General features: G+C 44.9%; 1 protein-coding gene across 1 annotated transcript; it reads left to right on the top strand.

Annotated features, from left to right (window-relative positions):
• Positions 1-2,673: 2,673 nt before the first annotated feature.
• Positions 2,674-20,345, top strand: LOC120098879 (uncharacterized). The gene is made up of 9 exons (XM_087598457.1): positions 2,674-2,794; positions 4,116-4,253; positions 5,487-5,604; positions 7,417-7,559; positions 9,459-9,521; positions 9,747-9,933; positions 16,001-16,127; positions 16,375-16,435; positions 17,572-20,345. The coding sequence occupies exons 6-9, from the start codon at positions 9,931-9,933 to the stop codon at positions 18,536-18,538; spliced, it is 1,158 nt and encodes a 385-aa protein (XP_087454583.1). The 5' UTR covers positions 2,674-2,794; positions 4,116-4,253; positions 5,487-5,604; positions 7,417-7,559; positions 9,459-9,521; positions 9,747-9,930; the 3' UTR covers positions 18,539-20,345.
• Positions 20,346-22,303: the final 1,958 nt, after the last annotated feature.

Genomic DNA, 22,303 nt, shown 5'->3' with positions numbered 1-22,303 from the left:
TTATAAAGACATAATCAAGCATGAGGAGTTCGTGGTGATGAGAGTGAGTGACAAGAAGGTCTCCTGTCTGAGAGTGGAGCTGCTTCCTCACAGATCCGCGTACAGAGGTGAGGCCAGTGTCAGTCTGTCCCTTCTTTAGTCTCCCCAAATAGAGAGATAGATTGGTTAAGTAATTTATCAAAAGTGTGTTTTCAGTTTATATTCTTGTAGAATACAGGTTATATAAAAATTTAAAAAGAATACATACATGCATACATACACACATACATACATGCATGCATATATACATACATACATTAATGACAGGAAAAGCCACACTTAAAAAGACATTAGGAACTAACCTGGGGCGGCTTGTTACCACCCCATAGGTGCTGAAAGCACACAGTAAGCTCCTTGGTTTAGATGAAGATGTTTTAAAATAACACAATTCACAATAGGATCATAAAGGAACAGAACAAAGATTTGAAAAAAAAAACCAGAGCTCTTTTCTCCTCTCCTCTCTCAGTGCCCCTTCCTCTCTCCTACTCACCCCCTTTCCCATGGCAACTTCCCTGGCCTTGGTGCTTGGGGCCAGTGACCTTGCCCACCAGAAAGCATCTTCCCAATAAACCCGTCTTTAATATAAAAAAAGAAATATTTGAAGAAGCAATTGCTGATAAATTTTAAAAATTGATACCAGCAACATAACTTAAAAATTCATAAAATATTAAAAAGATAAATAGATCTGGAAATTAGAAATAAATTAGAAATATAAAGCCTTATAAATCATAAATTCAACCAGCTACAACTATACCCAAAACAACAAGCCTGTCACATAGCCTATACACATAGTTGTACCATCCTTGAATTTCTGAGAAGACATTATTTTGAAGGCAACCAGAGAAATAATAGCAACATTAATGCAGAAAGTGAAGATAAAAATTATAGTCATTGTCATACCAGAACTTGTAGTAGCTTGAAGATATCTTTAACATGGCCTACTGGAAGAAAGAAACTACGAATCCGTAATTGTACATACAAAGTAAAGGGAATAAAGACTTGTGCAGGCAAACAAATGTTGAGTACACATCATCTGTGCACTCAATTCAATCGGTAGATCAATTTCATGATAAAATGTTTTTCAGGCAGGAGAGACTATGACACCAGAGAGAAACCGGGATCTATACTGTGCAGAAAACATACTAAGAATCAAATAAATGAAATTTTAAATAATTTCTATTTAAACATTCTCTAAAATAAAATTGGCAGTGGTAAAAATAGTATCAATAGTCCATGTGTTTACAGAACACACAGAGGTAAAATATGAGCTAACGCTAATAACAGCACCACAAAGTTAGGAAGGAAAATTGATAATTTATTATGCTATGATCTTCATAGTGCATATAATTTGAATGTAGACTCTGATTAATTAAAAGCGTACACTGTAAACACCGGGACAACCACAGTATTAAACATAATTGTGATGATCTTTCATATGGATACAATCTGCCCTCCAGGTCAAGGAAGACTTGGGATCTTAGAACCATGAGGTCCTTTACTGCACGGACAGCACTGGAGCCTCCTGGGAAGTCAGAGTAGAGCTGACCCGGGACGTAGGTCTGGGCTTGTTGGAGGACTTAAGGGCAGCCACATGGCTGGCAGCCGTCTCCGTTATGGGTCGGAAAAAACAAAAGCAATGGACCTGGCTTGGTGGCCCTGACAGCCAAACCTCGTCACGTAACAGTAACCCACTTGGTATCTGGAAGGCATCACATTGTTTTCAGTTGTTAGAACTTAGTTTTTGTCTTCCAAAAATTATGGTTATGCTCTGTCTTTACTCTTTAAAAGGTATTTATTTTAACACACAGGGACAGTTTAGAGCAGATAACAGACAAAGGTTGTTTAACTCAGATTCGCTTGGTAGGTAGCAGCCCTCAAACCTGTCAGAGAACCTGCTGAGAATGGCATTTAAGATGCTTAAACTCACCACGACAGAGACCCCCAAACCCTAGCAGTGACCCCTTCAAGGCCTCCAAGATGTGGGCATCGCGACAAAGGACTCCACGTGGACTGGGGTGCACTGACCACTGGGCGTTACTGCCCCAATGCCTTCCCCACTGCCAGGACCCTGCCCAAACCGCGGACAAACGGGGCACAGGACAGGCCTTGTGCTGCTTAAGACAGAGTCAGGTCGGTCTCCCGAGTTTCTCCCCCAGGAAGGTCAGGGTTGCCAGGCCTGGCAGCCAAGGCTGACCTTGGTCCCCAGTGAAGCCATCGACACCACAGGATCCCAGTCGGGTGGGCATCCGGGTAACCGGTCAATCTCTGTCGTTAATTGATCTTTGCCTGTGAGTTATCCTCCGGGCTACTCAGGTAAAATCTTTTTTACCTCAGATCTGAAGGGTTTGAAGACTGGACGAGTTTCTTTACCTAAAGAAACTTGCTTTTCCGTAAGGGATCCCGGTTACCAACCACCCGTGTCTCAGGGTGAACAACCGGATAGGAGGAAAGGGTAAAGTTTAAGGTTTGTGTGAGGTCTGAGGATACGAAAGCTCTGAGAAAGTGTTTTGGGTCTAAGGTGTTTTAGGGTTGGTAAATGCAGGGAATTCCCGCGTGCACAGTGGGGGTGTGTGTGTCCTCGTCTCCAATTGGTTTCTGATCAATCAATAAAGATCCCGGGGCCAATGGGCGGGCAGGTGAGTGGGGCGGGGCTTGGAGGCTCCCACAGGTGAGGACCTGGGAGAGGAAGGAGGCGCAGGTCGCCGTGACGGGGGAGAAGGTCGGACCTCAGGGCCTCAGTCACGTGAGAAGCAGGGTGAGTGGACGCGGGAACTGCCCCTGGGGTAGCAGAGGTGAAGTCCAGACTTTAAGAGATTGAGTTTCAGGGTTGTGGGTCCCGCGTCCGCTCTGCCAGAGGGCGTGGCCGCTCGGGGGCGGAGCGCGGGAAACCTGACGGAGCTCACCCCGCGCTGTCGCTAGTGGGTGCTGGGCCGCGGGGAAGCCCCGGACACCGCTCCAGGGGTGGGGAAGCTCAGTCTGCGGTGCAGGACAGGAGCTGGCTCAGGGGTCCCGGGGGCTGCAGGGAGGCCGGGGCAGTCCGGGACTCAGGCTCCTGGACATCCCGGCGCCACCCGGAGCCGCAGAGGAGCTGGGAACGGAGTGGGGGCCGCAGGCTGGGTCAGGCCCGGGGCTGGGGTGGGGAAGCGGGGAGCTCTGCCCGGCCCTCGGGGAGGCTTCGGTCTGACGGTGGCTGCAGGCTTGGGCTCGGCGGTGCTCAGGGCTGGGAGCGCGGGGAGGCCGTGCACGGATATCAGACCGCGGCTCTGTGGGCGGAGGCCTCCGTGGCTCCCCACGGCGGATCCTGATGAAAAGGCGGCCCAGGTTCTGAGGCGTTTATTGTCATGGTGGAAAGTACACGTGTAAAACCGTACCCCACTTCTCAGGGCGGGCCTGAGATTAAATCCCTTTTGCAGGAAGGAGTCTCTGGGAAGGAAAGCTCATTGGCTAGGCCCCCAGGCTTTAGGTGCCTCATAAAATGCAGATTTGTCTTGAGCCTTCTTGACCACAGGTCCCGTCCTCTACCTGTGGAGGGGCCTGGGGCGCTGCTCTAACGTCACTGATGGCCACAAATCTGTGTGTGTCCGTGGGCTGCAGCTACTGACTGCTGTGCCTGGTGTGCTGGGGCCTGGTGTGCTGGGGCCTGGTGTGCTGGAACAGGCAAAGCTCCTACTCTGGTGCTTGGAGCCTTAGCTCAACCAGGGACCAAGCTACCGTTCATGGTCGCACAGTTAACTTGGGGGTACGGGGGGGGGGCGTTAGCCAGCAACGGGGAGGATTAGAAACGCTCAGCATTAAGGAGTCAAGGCATAGTAAAATTAACTGCGTATGTGCGTGCGTGTGTGTGGTGTGTGCGTGCATGTATGTATTTGCGTGCATGTATGTATTTGCGTGCATGCCTATGTGTGTGGGTGTGTGTTCATGCGTGCGTGCCTGTGTGTGCATGTGTGTGTGTGTCTTTCATTCATGAATCTCAGGCTGTTGCTCCTTCTGCAGCATGGCTTTCAGTACAGATTGCACTCACCGGAAACACTAACAACTTTCCTCTTCTCTTGTGTCTTTCTGCCCCGCCGGTCCAGTGGAGTGATCTTCAGACCGCAGCAGTGCCTTCCCCACCCCTTACCTCCCGTGGGTGCAGCGGATGGAAGGAGCAGGGGTGGGGAAGTACAATGCATAGCGACTGTCTCCCTGGAGCAGACACAGCGGCCTCTCCAGAGGTAACTTCTGGGGATCCACCTTTCAGTCTCGGGGAGGCGCCCTATTTAGGGAAGGGAGGACTTCCCACTTGAGGATGCGCGCACGTATCCTTTGATCAGTTTATCACATCGAGGTTGTCATTTTACGGATAATGCGCAGTAGAGGGTGAGCATGGAAATCTTTCCAGCTCGTCCTTGTGACATTGTCAGCCAGATGATCGTGAAAATCATTCTTGTCCGGCTTTAGTCACTGTGTCAAATGGCTTCCTGCTGTCCTTGCTCCCTTCCTGTCACGTGGCTCACCTGTCTGTGATTCCCTCAGGCTCCAGTGCGGGCCCCTCAGGCTCCAGTGTGGACTCTGAGGCTCCAGTGCGGACCCTCTTCCCCGTCATGGCAGGGACTTTACTAGTTAAGGCTAAGTAGGAGGATCGCAGATGGAAGAGGGCACCGCCCCTGGCTGGATCCTGTCCTGCTTTATTCTGTCTCTAAGGACATTTCACAGACTTTCATACACTGCGCATGAGGGCACTGCATGCAGTTTGTCAAAAACATAAAACCCTGATAGCCCGACCTCTCCTAGTAACAAAGGGTTGAGTGCAAATCTCCGAATGTAAATTATTGGGGCCTCATGAACATCAGCATGGGACGCACCCCAAAGGAACGACCACGTAACTGTACCGTGGCAACACCACCCAAGTCTATTAGACCCGAAGGCTAAGTCGGGGCACCACAGAGACGTTTGCACATCTATGTTTATTGCCACAATAGTCAGGAAGTGGAACCAGTCTAGATGCTCGAGATGAATAGATAAAGAAACTATGCCTCACGTGTAATGGAATTTTATTCAGCCATAAAAAGAGCAAAATTGTGAAAGATCTTTTCAGGAAAATGGGGCCAAATTGATATCATGTTAAAGAAAATATGTCAGACTCAGAAATACAAATATTGGATTTTTCTGTTCTATGCATAATCTACATTTCAACCGAAAGACGTGGAAGTGGAAGGGGCTAGGTGTAGAGGAAGACTGGAAAGGCAGGAGGTGGGAAATATTATTAGTGTAAGTAATGGCTCTTCCTGGATGTCAACTTGATTATATCGGAATTAAGTACAATTCACAACTGCGGGTCTCACCTGTGATCCAGACCTTGAGGCTTGAATACACACCTTTAATCATATCACAGCTTCAGGTGGAGATAGACACGGGACCTTGGAAGAAGACAGACTCCCTCTTCACCTGCTTGCACTTTCTGACAGGGCATCCACTCCTTGTGCAGAATACCCAGAAACAACGAGCCTCCTGGGACCAAACAACTACAAGATTTTTGGACTTAGAACGCTCAGCTGACCAACACTGCGAGCTGGACTACAGACTGTGAGTCATCGTCAAATTCCTTAGGGTCAGGGTTGTGGTGGGGGTTGTGGGTCTGGGGTTGCAGGTTAGGGTTTGGGGGTTAGAGTTGGGGTTTACGGTCTGGGTGGTTAGGGTTAGGGTTAAGGTTAGGGTTAGGGTTAGGCTTAAGGTTATGGTTAGAGGGTTAGGGTTAGGGTTAAGGGGTTAGGGGTTAGGGTTAGGGTTTAGGGTTAGAGGGTTAGGGTTTATGGGTTAGGGTTAGAGGGTTAGGGTTAGGGTTAGTTTACTCATTAGGAAGAAATGTCTAATGTCAAATCATTAAAAGCTACACAATGTAGAATGTGACCACAACTAAATTATTTTCGACATTTAATCTGGAAACACCTTCAATAATGTCAGTTTAGGCTGGTAACAGAGGCCACTGGAGAGATCACTTAAAAGCAAAAAAGGAAATGCACTTGAGAAAGGGCTAATAATCGGAATAAGGGCCTCACATGGGAACGGTTGAAAGTCACTATACACCGACTTTAAACATCAATCAAGAGAGGGGTAATTGTTCAAATTCTGAAGCTTATGATGGGATCAATGAAAAAACCATCTTCCTTAGTCAATCATAAGGTCGAAGCTTATGAATTGAGCTTATTTTCCAGTCAACGGAAGCTTGTGGTTTGAACTTCTTTTCTAGTTGTCACGCCACAGCCTTCAATAGGCCAGAACCAAAAGTCTTGCACTTTAGAATGATTCTAAGAGACTGAACACTGACAGTAGGAATTATAAAAATACCTACAGCGGGGCTGGAGAGATGGCTCAGTGGTTAGGAGCACTGACTGCTCTTCCAGAGGTCCTGAGTTCAATTCCCAGCAACCACATGGTGGCTCACAACCATCTGTAATGGGATCCGATGCCCTCTTCTGGCCTGCAGGTCTACATGCAGGCAGAAAGCTGTACAATGTATACATAATAAATAAATAAATATTTTAAAAATACCTATAGCAAATAGTCACATGAAAAGTTCATATAAAACTGGAAACAAAAGTAGAAAAATTAATGGTATTGAATGAATACAGTATGGCATGTGCTTTAGGATACTGTGTCACTAAATCAGTAAATATATTTATTAATATTGTTGAGTTAAATGGTACAAATAAAATGACTTTAAAATATTTATTTACTTGTGTGGGTGGAGTTCCTACCCTCACACATGTGAGTGCCACAGTGCACGTGTAGAGACAAGAGGACAACATTCAGAAGTTACTTCTCGGGGTTGGGGATTTAGCTCAGTGGTAGAGCGCTTGCCTAGCAAACGCAATGCCCTGGGTTCGGTCCCCAGCTCCGAAAAAAAGAAAAAGGAAAAAAAAAGAAAAAAAAAAGTTACTTCTCTCCTTCCACCATATCAATCCTGGGGCTAAAACTCAGATCATCATCCCACTCCACTGGCCCTTACTACATTCTTTAAATCTATATTTATATCCCTCAAAGTTTCTATACTCAAATTGACTAGAAAACAAAAGATACTATCTTAGTTCATTTTCTGTAATTGTAACCACATGCCACAGCCTGGGTAATTTCTTAAAGAAAATAGATTTGTTGGGCTCTTGACTGTCGAGACTGGGAGTTTCAAGAACCCAGCAACAGTGTCTGACTAGGGCCCTCTTGCTACATTGTAACATGACCAGGGCATCACTAGGGGGACAGAGCAGATGTGAGAACCAGGTTTCTCTACTTGTCCTTATAAAGCCACTGTGCCGGCCTGGGGATTCTGTCCATGGTCGTATCTCAACTCAAGGTCCTGGGCAGGTAATGAAGACACTGATCAAAATCTCTGCCTCTTAGTGCACAGCAGTAGATGTTTCATTGCTTTGAATGGAAGAAATCTTGCTCCATCAACCACAGAGAGGCTGCTGGCCCACGACAAGCAGGAGAAGTGGATCCCACCTCTCTCCCTGTGTCCTCCCTTGAAAAGTACCATTGCACCTGTGAGTAATGGGCATTTGCTGTGCACAGAAGCGGGAGATCTGTCAGGTTTATGGTGGATGCTGTTTAATGCACTTCCTGTAGGTGACCTCCCAACTAATATCTTCCGAGAGAAGTTAAAAAGCAGAGAGCAATGGTTACTATCTCTGGGTCTTGCCTTCTGTTTTCTCTTTGGACAACTCTGGTCATAGAGCATGCTATGAAGAGACAGGAGGGAGGGACCTTGCTGATCACTGAGTCTGTGCCACCTCCCCACACTGACCCTGTGTAGCCATACATGGGTCGGACTCATCTGCATTAATGAATTTTCCCTTAGATTCTGATGATCACCTTGACACTTTCTGTAAGGTGTAGGTAACAGTCAGTTCTATGTATACATGGGACGTTGGTTCCAGGCCCCCTCATCAATATCACGTCTGGTCAGGCCTCCTATGTAAAATTGTGTAGTGTTCAATATTCAATACAATGTGGATTCTAAGAAAATACATTGGTTTATTAGGAAATCGTGACAAGCAGATAGATCTCTGCATGTTTGATACAGAAGTAACATCTTTTAAATGTCTCTCCGTCCTCCTTCTCCTTTCTCCTTTCATTTTTCTTCATCTATATCTGTTGCTGTAAAATTATATTAAATGGCTTTCTTCTACTCCCACTGGGTCTAGCACTGCAGTGCCCCAAGATATCTGCTCTTGGCAGAAACTCACATCCCAGCCCTGGGGCGGCCCAGTGTCTCTGCTGCCACACACTCTTCCAACCTCCATCCTCCACATGAGAGAACACACAACACAACAACTCCTGATCCGATGGATAAGATATAATCGCCCATGTAGACATACAAGGCCCTGTACACATCCATCCCTTAAGAACATTCATAACAACCTGTAAATACACAGAGTGGAATCTTAACGTCAGCCTCCATGTCCTCTCTGCGGCTTCTCTACCTTCTCCTCCAGTCTCCAGTCCTTTCCATTTCAGTCTCCTCCTCTTCCTTCAAGCTTTTCTCCTGCCCACCCTTCCTTCTGTCCGATGACAGGACTCATTCTATCCCGTACCTGCCTCACCTGTATGACATCATCCCGCATTTCACCCTTTTTGCGTAATTAAAAAAAAAAACTTCTCTCAAATGTAAGCTGAGCACAACTATTATCATTTTGTAATTAAAAGCATAAAATATATCTAACACCCAGTCCAACACTATATCAGTTAAGCAGAACATTTAGTTATCCGTTCCAGCTTAAGAAAGGCTTAAAATCTATGTTATATCCTGGCTAGCTTGTATCCTATCTGATAACTATCTAATAAAATATGTATTTTCAGAGTTAAACAGCCTGTTAGGTTATGAGACTATAATCAGTCTTCAACCCAGTCAGAAATCTGAGAATAACCAACTATCTATAAACATAGGAAGACTAACACGGCTTCCAGACCTGAGAGGTTGTGGATTTCTGACATTTTTGAAAACCGTCTATCTATATAGAACAATCTGGACTGTTTTCCATTTTTATCTTATTATCTTGAAAGTACACTAGCAAACTCAGAGCCGTGAATTTTCTATTTGGCCCTTAACTCACATGTGTAATCAGCTCAGAAATTCGTAATGGCATCAATAGAAGGACTGACTCTAAACCTTGTACTTTTAAAATTTTTTAACAAATTCTATACCAAAGTAAAGATATGGTTTTAGCTTAGTTACCAGATGAGATTATGACTGCATAACTCAATCTAGCTAATTCCTCCCTGTTAAATTACATGAATCTCAGCAGCCACAAACCAAAAATCCTATTTTCCCAAAATCTCTCTTTAATTATTAATATCGTGGGCCCCCTTCCGCTTGTGGGACAGATCGATAACTTACTGCAAGTTGAGTAATGGGCTATGCAAGCTATTTACCCTGATTCCAGGAGGAAGAAGGGAAAGAGCCTACTGAGTGCTGCGAGGGGAGCTCAGGCTGAAGTCAGGACCTGGTGAGCACAGGGTCACTGCCCACACAGGGGAGGAGCGGGCGACTGAGCAGTGGTGGGTGGAGTGGTAGGGCCTCCCTGGGGCTGGTCCCGGAGACAGATGGTTAGGCTATCGGTGGACGGGCACAAGGGCTACAATCTCTGCAGATCTGGAAAAGATCCGGTCCTGGACAGGAAGCCCAGGTCAAGAACCTCTACTGAGTCCCTTACGCAAGCTCTAATCCTAAGGAAGGTGCTCGTGCCATTCAAGACTCACTGGCCAATCAAAGCCTCCAGTCGTGCCAATCAGAATAGGAGGCGGGATCTTCTGCGACCACGCGGCGGATTCCTCCCGGTAGCTGCCCGGGCTCGAATCCTCTGTCCTGCAACTGGATGCTGTGGGGCGCGCTCAGGCAGGCTCTGCAGTTGTGGCATGGTGAGCACAGGGTCACTGCCAAGGACCGGGAGGAGCAGGGGGCTGGGCAGTGGGAGCCGACGTGGTGGGTTTTTCCTGGGGCGGGGGGCGGGGGGGGGACCGGCATCCATATGCGGCCACGTGTGCGATCTCTTGTGCTCCTAGCCACTAGCTGGACCCAGTGGTAGCCCCCGAATAACTTCACTGTGGGGCTGCATCCGCGCACAGCATTTGGGAGAGTGGCTTGTCAGGATGCCAAATCCAGAGAGCCCTAGTTTCTAGCAGTTCCTTTCTTTAAAAAGAAAAAAAATTATATATATATTATAGCTGACACACCAGAAGAGGGCATCCAGTCTCATTACAGATGGTTGTGAGCCACCATGTGCTTACTGGGAATTGAACTCAGGACCTTTGGAAGAGCAGTCAGTGCTCTTAACCACTGAGCCATCCCTCCAGCCCACCAGTTCCGTTCTTAACATTTAAAATTAAGGTGTAAAATCCATTTGGAGTTATTTTGTGGAGGTTGTAAAAGACATCTCACATCCTGGGTAGCCATTCAATATCGCGCTGTGATGTAAAACAGTAGAATTGACGATGTAAAGTATTTACTAATTCTTAGGATATCGAAAGTCACACCGAAAACTTAGCTGAGGGAGGGCTGCCTGTAAAGCACCCCACAGGTAAGTGTGCTAACCTGGCCTGTTAGAGATCAGGATGCCACCAGGGTTGTCCAGAAACATGGCTCCAAGCCATAACAAAGGAAACAAGTGTGACTTACAACCAGCCACCAGGCCCATCCCCATGTCAAAGAGCAGGCCTCTAACAAGCTGCTCAGTGGGGCATTACAGGAGCACAATCAACATTAGGGCCCGGTGTGCAATAAACATTCAGTTCTTCTTGAGAAAAACTCAGTTTTGCCACATGGCAGGATGACACCTGGTGACAACCATTTGAAAAGGTTAAAATCCATGGTTGTGTTGAGTGCTGGGCAGGTCAAGCAAGGCTTTCTTTCCCTGAGGTCCCCATGACATAGCTCCTTTTGAAACCCAGGAACATGCTTGGCAGAGCCAGTCTAAGGCCTAGGCCTTGTGAGCTTATCCTGAGGCCCGCGGTATAGACGGAAAACAGCGCTCCTTTTCTACACCATGAATATGGCTGGGGAGATGGTAATGGTCAGAGGCCAGGGCCTCGGGGAGGGGTTGCTTCAGATTCGGAGAACACAACTCTTCCCACCGTATGAGGTTTTGGTGTCGGTCCCAAGGCCACTGTTGGCTTGGTCAGTAATGTTTTTGAGATTCCCGGAGTTCCCACTGTTTGGTTAGACTCCTGAGTGTGACCCGTTGCTTCTGTGACTTCATAGAAGTCTCTCGTTTCCTTCCATTTCCCACCCGTGAGTGGTGTACGAGGTGACACTCTTCTTAAGAAGCGAACTTAGCATAAGACATTGCTTCTGTAAGACCTCCCGTCTATGTTTTTCATCGTCTGGGACCTTCCACTCACTGTGTAAATGTCCCATCTGTCTAAGTGGCTAGACCTGCAGTCTCCAGTCCATGTTTAAATCGTTCAGAGCATAACCTGCAACCTGAACCTAACAGGGACCTAAGGGTGACAGCATACACGGGATGCAAAATGTGCCCTAGGTCAGCTCCTCTTTTAGCAATAACCAGTGTAGCTGGGCTTTGCTACTTTATGGTTTTTTTCTTTTTCTCCACCATTAATCCCCCCTCCCCCTTCCACCGCTAACACCAAATAGGAGAGAAACAAGGACTGAAGAGAAAGAGATCCTTGAATCTAATTTCTTTCCTTCTAGTCAACCCAACAGCACTCGTTGAACAGTGTCTGAGGGGATTGGAGGATGAAAGATAGGAAAGGCAGAAAAAAGATGCAAAGCCAGGAGTTAGATTTGGGAGGCCTGCTGGTTAGTGCAGCACTCAGAGCCTTGAGTTAATTTTTCATAGACTTTTTATACCCCACAGTAGTGTGGGAAGCAAAGCCAAAAGCTAACAAGAAGTAATTTGTTGAAGTATACTTAGGACACCTGTTCTCTTTTTTTCTAAAGATTTGTTTATTTTATTGATGTGAGTGCACTGCAGCTGTCTTCAGACACCAGAACAGGGCATCAGATCCCATTACAGATGGTTGTGAGCCACCATGTGGTTGCTGGGATTTGAACTCAGGACCTCTATAAGAGCAGTCAGTGTTCTTAACCACTGAGCCATCTCTCCAGCCCAGGACATCTGTTCATAGCCAGAGGCACCTCCCTCTCATCTTGTAGCACCTGGAAGATTTGAGTTTTGTCAGAAATGCAGACAGAAGTCATATTTTTCTCATGCCCTGAGAAATTGATTAAGGCATAATTATAAAATAATAGGCTGTATTTTTACGTGGAATATTGAATCTGTTGGATGATTATTACTAGTACCTCATTCACGACTACAGTGGGGGAAAAAAAGCAAGAAGTGGGGCAGAATTAGTACAGAGTCTGTGGTTTATAGAGAAAAACAGGTCTGGGACGTTTCAGGTGGCAGCCAAATGCTGAGACGGGTATGAATTTTCAAAGAGATCATCACCACTAAAGAGCAGGTCCTTGCTCAGGATCGGAAGCCTAAGAAGGTGCCTTAGTTAGGGATTTACTGCTGTGAACAGACACCATGACCAAGGACAACATTTAATTGGGGCTGGCTTACAGGTTAAGAGGTTCAGTCCGTTATCATCAAGGCGGGAGCAGGGCAGCATCCAGGCAGGCCTGGTGCAGGAGGAGCTGAGAGCTCTACGTCTCCATCTGAGGGCTGCTAGCAGAAGACTGGCTTCCAGGCAGCTAGGATTAGGGTCTTAAAGCCCATGGCCACAGCGGCACACCTACTCCAGCAAGGACACACCTCTAAATAGTGTTACTTCCTGGGCCAGGCATATACAAACCATCGCAGAAGGTGTCCTGAGGGAAACACTCCCTCATGCTAAGCCTTCAGTTAATGGAAGGAATAGGAAAGTGAATCCTAGACACAGGGAGGAACTTCATACAAAACCTGCTACAGCTGTGGTCCAAGCTGGTGGAGCAGGGTCCACCCCAATTTAGAATCCAAACCTTGCAGGATCACCCAAGTTCTGGAAATAAGAAAGATGTAAAATTTAAGTCATGATTCTTTCCCTGTGGTTTCAGTTCAGCACTGTTGAGGCATCTATGTTTGGCAGAACCCCAGGGAGGGAGGATGCTGTGAGAGTGCATTGCATGAACCGGTGAGCGTGAAGCCTGAGTTGCATTTTGAGACCAGAAGATATTGAGATCCTTAAGCTATGGGACACCTGTCATGGAGAGCTGCATGTAGGGAGTGGAGGTAACGCAGCCGAGAGATGTATGAGAAGTTGCCGGGATAGGGCCATGTAAGCCTTTTGAGGCTGAGGCCCCATTTGTCTGAGACAGAGCTACAGGATTTGGTGTTTGTCCTGCTGGGTTTCTTGCTTCTGTCCAATCCTCCCTCCCTGTGTACACATTCCTCTCTACTGGAAAGGGAAGGGTGTTCCGTGCCTTTGTGTGTTGGAAAGATATAACTCGCTCTCTGATTTTACAAGCTGTGGCAATCAGGAGTGTCAGACGAGACTTTGGGCATTTATAGAGTGTAGGGGCTGCTGCAGGCTGCTAGGATCATTGAAGTTAAACTAAATGCATTTTCATCATGGATGACCATGAGCCTACAGTGACCGGGGTCAGAATGTAGTTGATGGAGTCAGAAAGCCCCCAGACAGGGTGATGTCTTTGAACGCTTCTCTCCTTTGTAGCTTTCTGTGTGGGAATTTATAATGTTAGGGTCCAAGAGTCACTGAAGGAAGACCCCAGACTCAAATACCTTGCAAAGGGAAAGAGCGTTTTACTCTGCAGAATTCTGTCATGCAGGGGTTTACCATTCACCAGGGTGGAGACAGACATGTGAGCTTTGCAAGCTCAATTGAAACTCAATGAGGGGAATTCCAGAGAGGAGCAGGTGACCTTTATCCCGATTGGTTGGCTCAATTTCCAGGGCTATGGGTGTCTTTGGGATTGGTCAATATCTGGGGAATTTAGGGAAATTTCTGGAACCATTGCTGATTAACTAGTCTTGGCTCAGTACTGGTGGCAGGGGCAGCTCCTGGCAGCTCCTGATTGGCTTCCTGTGAGGGGTGGTTTTCCTGGAATCGACTTCTTTTGGATTTTTCCAGTTCTGGGAAACAGAGACTTCGGCCTATTCTCCCAAACTGTCATGCAGTCAGCCTGTCATGGAGTCAGCCTGGCTCTGGCCAACTCAGTCCTCTCAATAAAAGCTTTTGTAGGAGGAACCTTCCTATTGCTTAATTGTGGATGAGATTCGAGTGTCTATAGACTCACCCTGTTTCCTGGTGTGTGTGTGTGTGTGTGTGTGTGTGTGTGTGTGTGTGTGTGTCTGTCTGTCTGTCTCTCTGTCTCTCTGTCTCTGTGTGTCTTCTGTCTGTTGTGTCTGTCTGTCTCTCTGTCTCTGTGTGTCTGTGTGTGTTTGTCTGTCTCTCTGTGTGTGTGTATGTGTGCGTGTGTATGTCTACTGTGTTGTGATTGAATTTGATAAGTCAGCTTCGTTCTCATGTTGTCTTGCCTTCACCATTATAGACTCCCTAAATCACAGGAGACGCAGTTGAAACTGTTGTTATTGAATGCTAAACTATTTTGGGAGCCTGGTGTTTTTATATTTCTAATTTTGTTGTTTTGGTTTCAGTTTTTAAAGACAAAGTTTGTCTGTGTGGGCCTGGCTGTCCTGAGAGTAGGCGTGTAGAACATGCGAGCCTCAAACTTAAAGGTCCACGTGACCCTGGCTCCAGATGTGGACCAGTATGCCTAGATTTTGCTGTTTGTTTGTTTGTTTGTTTTTATATTTTTGACTGATGGGTGTGGGATGTTGGTTTTGGTACAAGTCAAGCATATGCTGTTGTGCCGATCTTCATCCACATTGTGAACTTTGAAATTTGGGAGGGAGAATATTCCCTTTCTCAGTATGGCGTGTATTCAGGACATTAATACTGCCTGCGCTTCACTGCCGAGCTTTCTGAGTCACTGGATTGCAGGTGACATTCTTCCTACCTCTTGTTTGTTTTTATTTTTTGAATGAATATGAGTATTTTGCCTGTGCATGAATATGCACATCATGTATGCCTGGTCCCCATAGTAGTCAGAGGGTGGCTTCAGATCCCTGAACTTTGAGTAATGAATAATTGTGAGCCCCTTGTAAGTCCTGGTGACTGAGCCCAGTTATTTGCAGGACCAGCGAGAGCTCTTCAGGCTGAGCCTTCTCTCCTGTCCTATGTTGCTGGTTTAGAATCAACCTTTACATTGCCAATATTTCACCTGTCCATCCGTATGGTTTAAGGATGCATCCCCCTTAGCAAGATCTCATTACTGTTAGAGTTTAAGCTCAGGGCACTTCAGAATTCTGGAGGATGAATACAGAACTGGAGTGAATGTGTAATTCTTTGTAGCAACTCCAGTAAAAACCTCCGAGTCCTTTCTATCTTTGATTGATTTTTTAAAGGGGACACAGGGTCTTAATATGCACCTCTGGACGTCCTGGATAGACCAGGCTGGCATCCAACTCAGCGAGAGATACCGGCCTCTGCCTCCTGAATGCTGGGATTCAAGGCTTGCAAGAGGCAATACACTCAGCCTGCCCATCATTTTCCGTAGTTAGTAACTGTTCATACAATTTCTCTGGTGTGCTCAGTACTCTTTGCTTGTCATGGCCTCTCTCTTTCTCTCTCTCTCTCTCTCTCTCTCTCTCTCTCTCTCTCTCTCTCTCTCCCTCCCTCTCCCTCCCTCCCTCCCTCCCTCCCCTCCTCCCTCCTCCTCCCTCTTTTAATTGGCATTTCTCATGCAAGGCTATATATTCTATTCAAAGGGCAACAAGGTGACAGAGGTGAACCTCATTATTCAGTTTCCTTCTTCGATGACTTGGTAATTACATTAGAACTTCTGTGTCAAGAAATAAGTGGGGAAGCACCAGAATCATACAGATACATTGTCGGTGAAGCATACATTTACAGTGATGTCAGTATCATGGTTTCTGATGTACACATGTGTGGGATATGTTAGGATGCAGTGACTTATGATGATGTGCATGTGAACTTGACTCGAGAAGAATGGGCTTTGCTGGATCCTTCACAGAAGAATCTCTACAAAGATGTGATGCTGGAGACCTACTGGAACCTCACTGCTGTAGGTAAGATAGTGAACTTTCTTTCACTTTTTTTTTTTTTTTTTTTTTTTTTTTGAAGCTGGGGACCGAACCCAGGGCTCACTTTTTAAAATAAGGGAACAACTATCTCTTTGCTACTAATGCTTTTCTGTAACTTCAATTGAGAATGAGGAAGAAGGAGGTGAATAAATCAGGTTTGCTAAACATAGCAACTTAAATTTTGCCTAATTTCCAATAATATATTTATACATTTTCTGGAACTGTATTTTAGGCTACAATTGGGGAGACCGTAATATTGAAGAACATTGTCAAAGTTCCAGAAGACATGGAAGGTAATTTTCAAGTGCAAATTGCTATGAATATGCTTTGAAGAAATTTTAATGTGTCCTGGAAGTTTTAAAGAAAAGCAACAATGTAAAAAAGCACTTCTTCAAGTATATCTGTGATCATTAAATTCTCACAAACCATGTGCCTCAATGTCAGGTGTCTGTGTTTTCCTCTAAGAAAGAAGAAAAGGAAGCGATGCCTTAGCAGACATTACCATTTGAATCCTAGCAACACTAAAGCTACTCTGTAGAACGGCCACTCTGTGTAGTTTCACACCACTCACATAGTGCAAAAGATATATATTTATATCTACATTGACATGTTGAATAGGATCAGTATATGTTTCTAATAAGCAAATATACATTAGTAAAATTGATTACTTATATAGTAACATTGCCAAGTTTAAGTGAGGGGGCAGTTTATGAGAGTCAAGAATGTTGTTGAGGAGAAACCTTAATCCCATTACCACATGTCTGATGAACAAAATTTCAAACGGTGTGAATGCAATGTAGAAATCTTTAATTTCTTATTCTCCTTTTAATAGCTATACCATATGTCACAATGGATATAAGCCATGTGGACGTAGGGATATGGAAAGAAGCGATGTACCTCTCTCCCTCCCAGAACAATTAGAATATATGTAGCAGTCCCCATTTGAGTAGACGTTCTCAGTTTGAACAAGTTTATAATTGGTTGATTTTCCAACTTCACTGGAAATAAACTCACACTGCAGAACATCCCTATGAGTACTCGGAATGTGGAAATTGTGTTCTGTTTCGTCCAGGTTTTCTTTGCCAATATAGTATGCAAACATAGTATATTTCACAATATTGGAAAATTTATGAATGCACTCAGTGTGGTAAAGCTCTGAGATCTTCCATTCCTCTTCAAATATGTGAAAAAATCTCATAGAGAAAAAGGACGCTACAGATTTGAGCCATGTTACCATTACAGGTGTCTTAAAAGACACAAAACAACCCACAATGAAGGGGAAACCATGATTGTAAACTAAGTGATAAAACCTTAAGATGTGATTTCTCTTTACAATTAGACCACATTGTAGAATTAAGTCCTGCAGGTAAAGAGATTCATTGGTTTATAGAATTTGGTAAAGCTTCACCTGTGCCAATTATCTTTACAGGCATAAAAGAAGTTCTACTGGAGAGAAGCCCTCTGAATATACTCAGTGTGGTAAAGCCTTTGCTTGTCACAGGTATCCTCAAAGGTGTGAAAGAATTCGTACTGGAGAGAAACCCTATGATTGTAATCAATGTGGCAAAGCCTTTGCATATCCTGGTCATCTTCGAAGACATGAAAGGATTCATACTGGAGAGAAACCTTACAAATGTAATGAATATGGTAAAGCCTTTGCATTTAGCACTAATCTCCGAATACTTAAAGCAACACATACTGGAGTGAAGCCCTACAAATGTAACGAATGTGGTAAAGCCTTTGCACGACACGGTCATCTCCAAATGCATAAAGTAACACATACTGGAGAGAAACCTTACAAATGTGATGAGTGTGGTAAAGCCTTTGCATATCATAGTTATCTCCACGTACATAAGAGAACTCACACTGGAGAGAAACCCTATGAATGTGATCAATGTGGTAAAGCCTTTGCATATTATGGGTATCTCCACGTACATAAAAGAAGTCACACTGGAGAGAAACCCTATGAATGTGATCAATGTGGTAAAGCCTTTGTATATCAGGGTTATCTCCAAGTACATAAAAGAACTCACACTGGAGAGAAACCCTATGAATGTGATCAGTGTGGTAAAGCCTTTGTTTGCCCTGGTCATCTTCAAGTACATAAAAGAACTCATACTGGCGAGAAACCCTATGAATGTGATCAATGTGGTAAAGCCTTTGTTTGCCCTGGTCATCTTCAAGTACATAAAAGAACACACATTGGAGAGAAACCCTATGAATGTGATCAATGTGGTAAAGCCTTTGCACATCATTGGTATCTCCAAGTACATAAAAGAATTCACACTGGAGAGAAACCCTACAAATGTAGTCAGTGCGGTAAAGCCTTTTCACAACAGAGTCATCTCCAAGTACATAAAAGGACACATACTGGAGAGAAAACTTACAAATGGTAATCAGTGTGGTAAAGCCTTTGCATATCCTGGTTATCTTCAAGTACATAAAAGAACTCACACTGGAAAGAAACCCTACAAATGTAATCAATGTGGTAAAGGCTATTCACAATCAGGTCACCTCCAAGTGCATACAAGAACACATACTAGAAAGTAACCCTATGGATGTAACCAACGTGGTAAAGTCTTTACAGGTCGGAATGATCTTCAGAGATAGGGTGGTTTGAATATGCTTGGCCCATAGGTAGTGGCACTGTTCGGAGATGTGGCCTCTAAGGAACTGTGTCACTGTGGGGCTGGACTTTGAGATCCTATGCTTAAGCTCCACCCAGGGCAGAAGAGTCTTCTCCTGGCCGCCTTCTGATCAAGATGTAGAACTCTCGGCTCCTACAGGACCATGTTTGCTTGGACACTGCCATTCTTCAGCCTTGATGATAATAGACTGAATCTGTACACCACCCACCAATTAAAGGTTGTCCTTTATAAGAGTTGCCTTGGTCATAGTACATTTTCACAGCAATAAAATCCAAATTAAGATAAAAGGCATAAAAGATATTACACCAGAGAGACCCCCTTTGAATGTGTTGGATATAGCAAAGCCTTTGCACATTTCTATAGTCCTCACTATAGCAGAAGTATTCACACTTCCATTCCCTGAAACCCTGTGAATGGAAGCAGTGTACAGCCTTTGCCCTTCACAGTTTTCTCTGGATGCACAAAAGAACGCATACTGGAGAAAAACCTTATGAATGTGCTCAGTATGGTAAAGTCTCTCTGTGTTTTGAAATCTGCATAGATCCATAACAGTTCAATCACCTGGTCAAAGTAAAGGCCAAGGGTTTGATGTAGTGAGGCCGGGTGGGTTAGAAGGTTAGGGTTTAAGGTGGTTGGGGTTACAAAGTTAAGGGTTAGGGTTAGAGGGTTAGGGGGATAGGATTAGACAGTCAGGGCTGAGGCTGAGCTTAGGGACAGGTTAGGGGTGGAAGGGCAGTTCCGGTCATGGTTAGGTTAGTGTCAGGAGCCAACAAGCTAATAACTGGCAGGTGATCTTCCTGAGATGGTCTTCCTTGGTTATAATAATCCATTGCAGATTTGCTCCCGTAGTCAAGGCCCAGGAGAAAATCACTCTAGGAAAGATTCCTGCTATTAATATGCTTTTCCTGTCATTAAACATATGGGACAATCACTAGGTATTAGCCTACCATTTTGAGCAGCTCTCTGCAGATTTATGAAGATTTTCTGTCTTGTTAAGTCCTTTCTGATAGTCAAAACAGCAATGAGAGCTCTGCCAGTTCCCCACATGTTAACGGTTCATTGCTTCTAGATGGCAGTCAGATTTTCTACCTCTCAGAGCACATTCCAAGAGGTTGTAAAACCGTTCACCAAAGGTCATCAAAAGGAACTAATGACTTATTTTAAGACAGAAGATAAGATATTGCCTGAGCTTATCCATACAAAACTTCACCAATAACTTAGTTACTCGGTTTTAAAATCTTGATGAACCTGTGGAAGCTGAGACAGGTGATGAACGTTTAGCCAGGTAATTTCTCCTAATAATATGCATGTAAACATTCACTGATGTTAGCTTTTTATTCAATGTCTGATTTAAATTTCTGTGTAAACTTGTGCTCAACCCTTTAACATGCGTTCTTCTATTCTGAAAGATGTATAAGTGCTGAGGACAAAGAGAGGAGAGCGAAATATTTTCCCTTATCCCCCTTTTTCATTCATTCTGTTTTCCCCCTTTTGCTTAGAGAGCTTTCATAGGAAACGTTTTACAACTTAGTAATAAATGCTAAAATCACTTTTCCAAGTGTTCCTTTTTCTTTCTGCGACTTCGACTTCGACTATCAGGCTGAAAGTTAGAGCCACTCAGTTCCAACTGAGATAGAACAAAGACTACATAACTGTCTTAGTCAGGGTTTCTATTCCTTCACAAAACATGACCAGGAAGCAAGCTGGGGAGGAAAGGGTTTATTCAGCTCACACTCCCACGTTGCTGTTCATCACTAAAGGAAGTCAGGACTGGAACTCAAGCAGATCAGGAGCCTGGAGGCAGGAGCTGATGCAGAGGCCATGGAGGGTGCTGCTCCCTGGCTTGCTTCCCCATGGCTTGCTCAGCCTGCTTTTGTATAGAATCCAGGAGCACCAGCCTAGGGTTGGCCCCACCCACAGTGGGCTGGGTCCTCCTCCATTGATCACTGATTGAGAAAATGCCTTAGAGCTGGATCTCATGGAGGCACTTTCTCAAGGGAGGCCCCTTTCTCTGTGATAACTCCAGCTTGTCTGAAGTTGACATAGAAAACCAGAGACCATCAGTCTTTAAAGCCACACCCACTGCTTTACTACTGTGAGCAGATACCATGACCAATGCAAGTCTTATAAAAGACAACATTTGATTGGGGCTGGCTTACAGGTTCAGAGGTTCAGTCCATTATCATCAAGGCGGGAGCAGGGCAGCATCCAGGCAGGCCTGGTGCAGGAGGAGCTGAGAGCTCTACGTCTCCATCTGAAGGCTGCTAGCAGAATACTGGCTTCCAGGCAGCTAGAATGAGGGTCTTAAAGGTCATGCCAAAGTGACACACCCACTCCAACAGGGCCACACCTACTCCAACAAGGCCACACCTCCCTCAACAAGGCCACACCTCCTAGTACTGCCACCCCCTGGGCGGAGCTTATACAAATAATCACATTCCACTCTCTGGTTCCCATTGACTTGTTCAAACACATGAGTCTGTATGGCCCATACCTAAACATAGCATAATGCAAAGTACATTTAATCCAACTTCCCAAGTCCCCATAATCTATAGCAGTCTCAACAATGTTAAAAATTCAAAGTCTTTCCTGAGATTCATCGAATCACTGAGCTGTAATCCTCACAGCAAGACAGGAAACCAGCTGGGCAGACTCCAAACTCTGCAACTCCATGTCTGGGTTAGGGCTAGGGGGTTCAGGTTCGGTTTAGGATTTAAGTTTAGTGTTTATGGTTGGGGTGAGGAGCTTAGGGTTAGGGGTTTTTATCTTATTATGTTGAAAGTGTACTAGCGAACTCAGAGCCATGAATTTGCTATTTGGCCCTTAAGTCACATGTGTAATCAGCTCATAAATTTGTAATGGCATCAATAGAAGGACTGAATCTAAACCTTGTACTTTTTACAAATTTTTTTAACAAATTCTATACCAAAGTAAAGATATGATTTTAGCTTAGTTACCAAATGAGATTATGACTGTATAACTAAATCTAGCTAATTCCTCCCTGTTAAATTACAACCATTTCTAAATTCCTCATGAAACAACCTTAGAATAACCACTTTCAGCCCCTCAAAAGTCCAGGGAATTGGGGCGACGACTCCTCCATAACTTCTTCAAGCTGTACATGGGCATTGAGATATCCTTGTGGGTATGGGGTAGGAAGAATGAAGCAAATGCTGTAGCCGATGTGTCCTGACCTGACCCAGCTGAAAGTCCTTGAGACCAGGAATCCAAGTAGGCACATTCTGCAAAATACAACTCTCAAGACAAAAGATTAGAATCGAGATATCCTGTTTGATTCTCCTGAATCTAATTTTTCTGGCAGTCTCCCTCTCTCAAATCTGATCAGTATGACTCTGAGGTTCCCAGAGCCTAATCACACTTTTTAAAAACACAAAGACAAAATCTTTCTTCCAAAATACTGTGTTCCGTATAACCAGAAAAGCTTGTATCTTGCACTCTCTCCCAGAGTAATAATATAACCATAAAACTCAAAGTCACACCCATTATGAAGAT

This window comes from Rattus norvegicus, chromosome 20 (genome assembly GCF_021556685.1).
Source record: "Rattus norvegicus strain SHRSP/BbbUtx chromosome 20, alternate assembly SHRSP_T2T, whole genome shotgun sequence".
NCBI classification, from domain to species: domain Eukaryota; kingdom Metazoa; phylum Chordata; class Mammalia; order Rodentia; family Muridae; genus Rattus; species Rattus norvegicus.
This window is presented reverse-complemented; position numbering and strand designations above follow the sequence as displayed.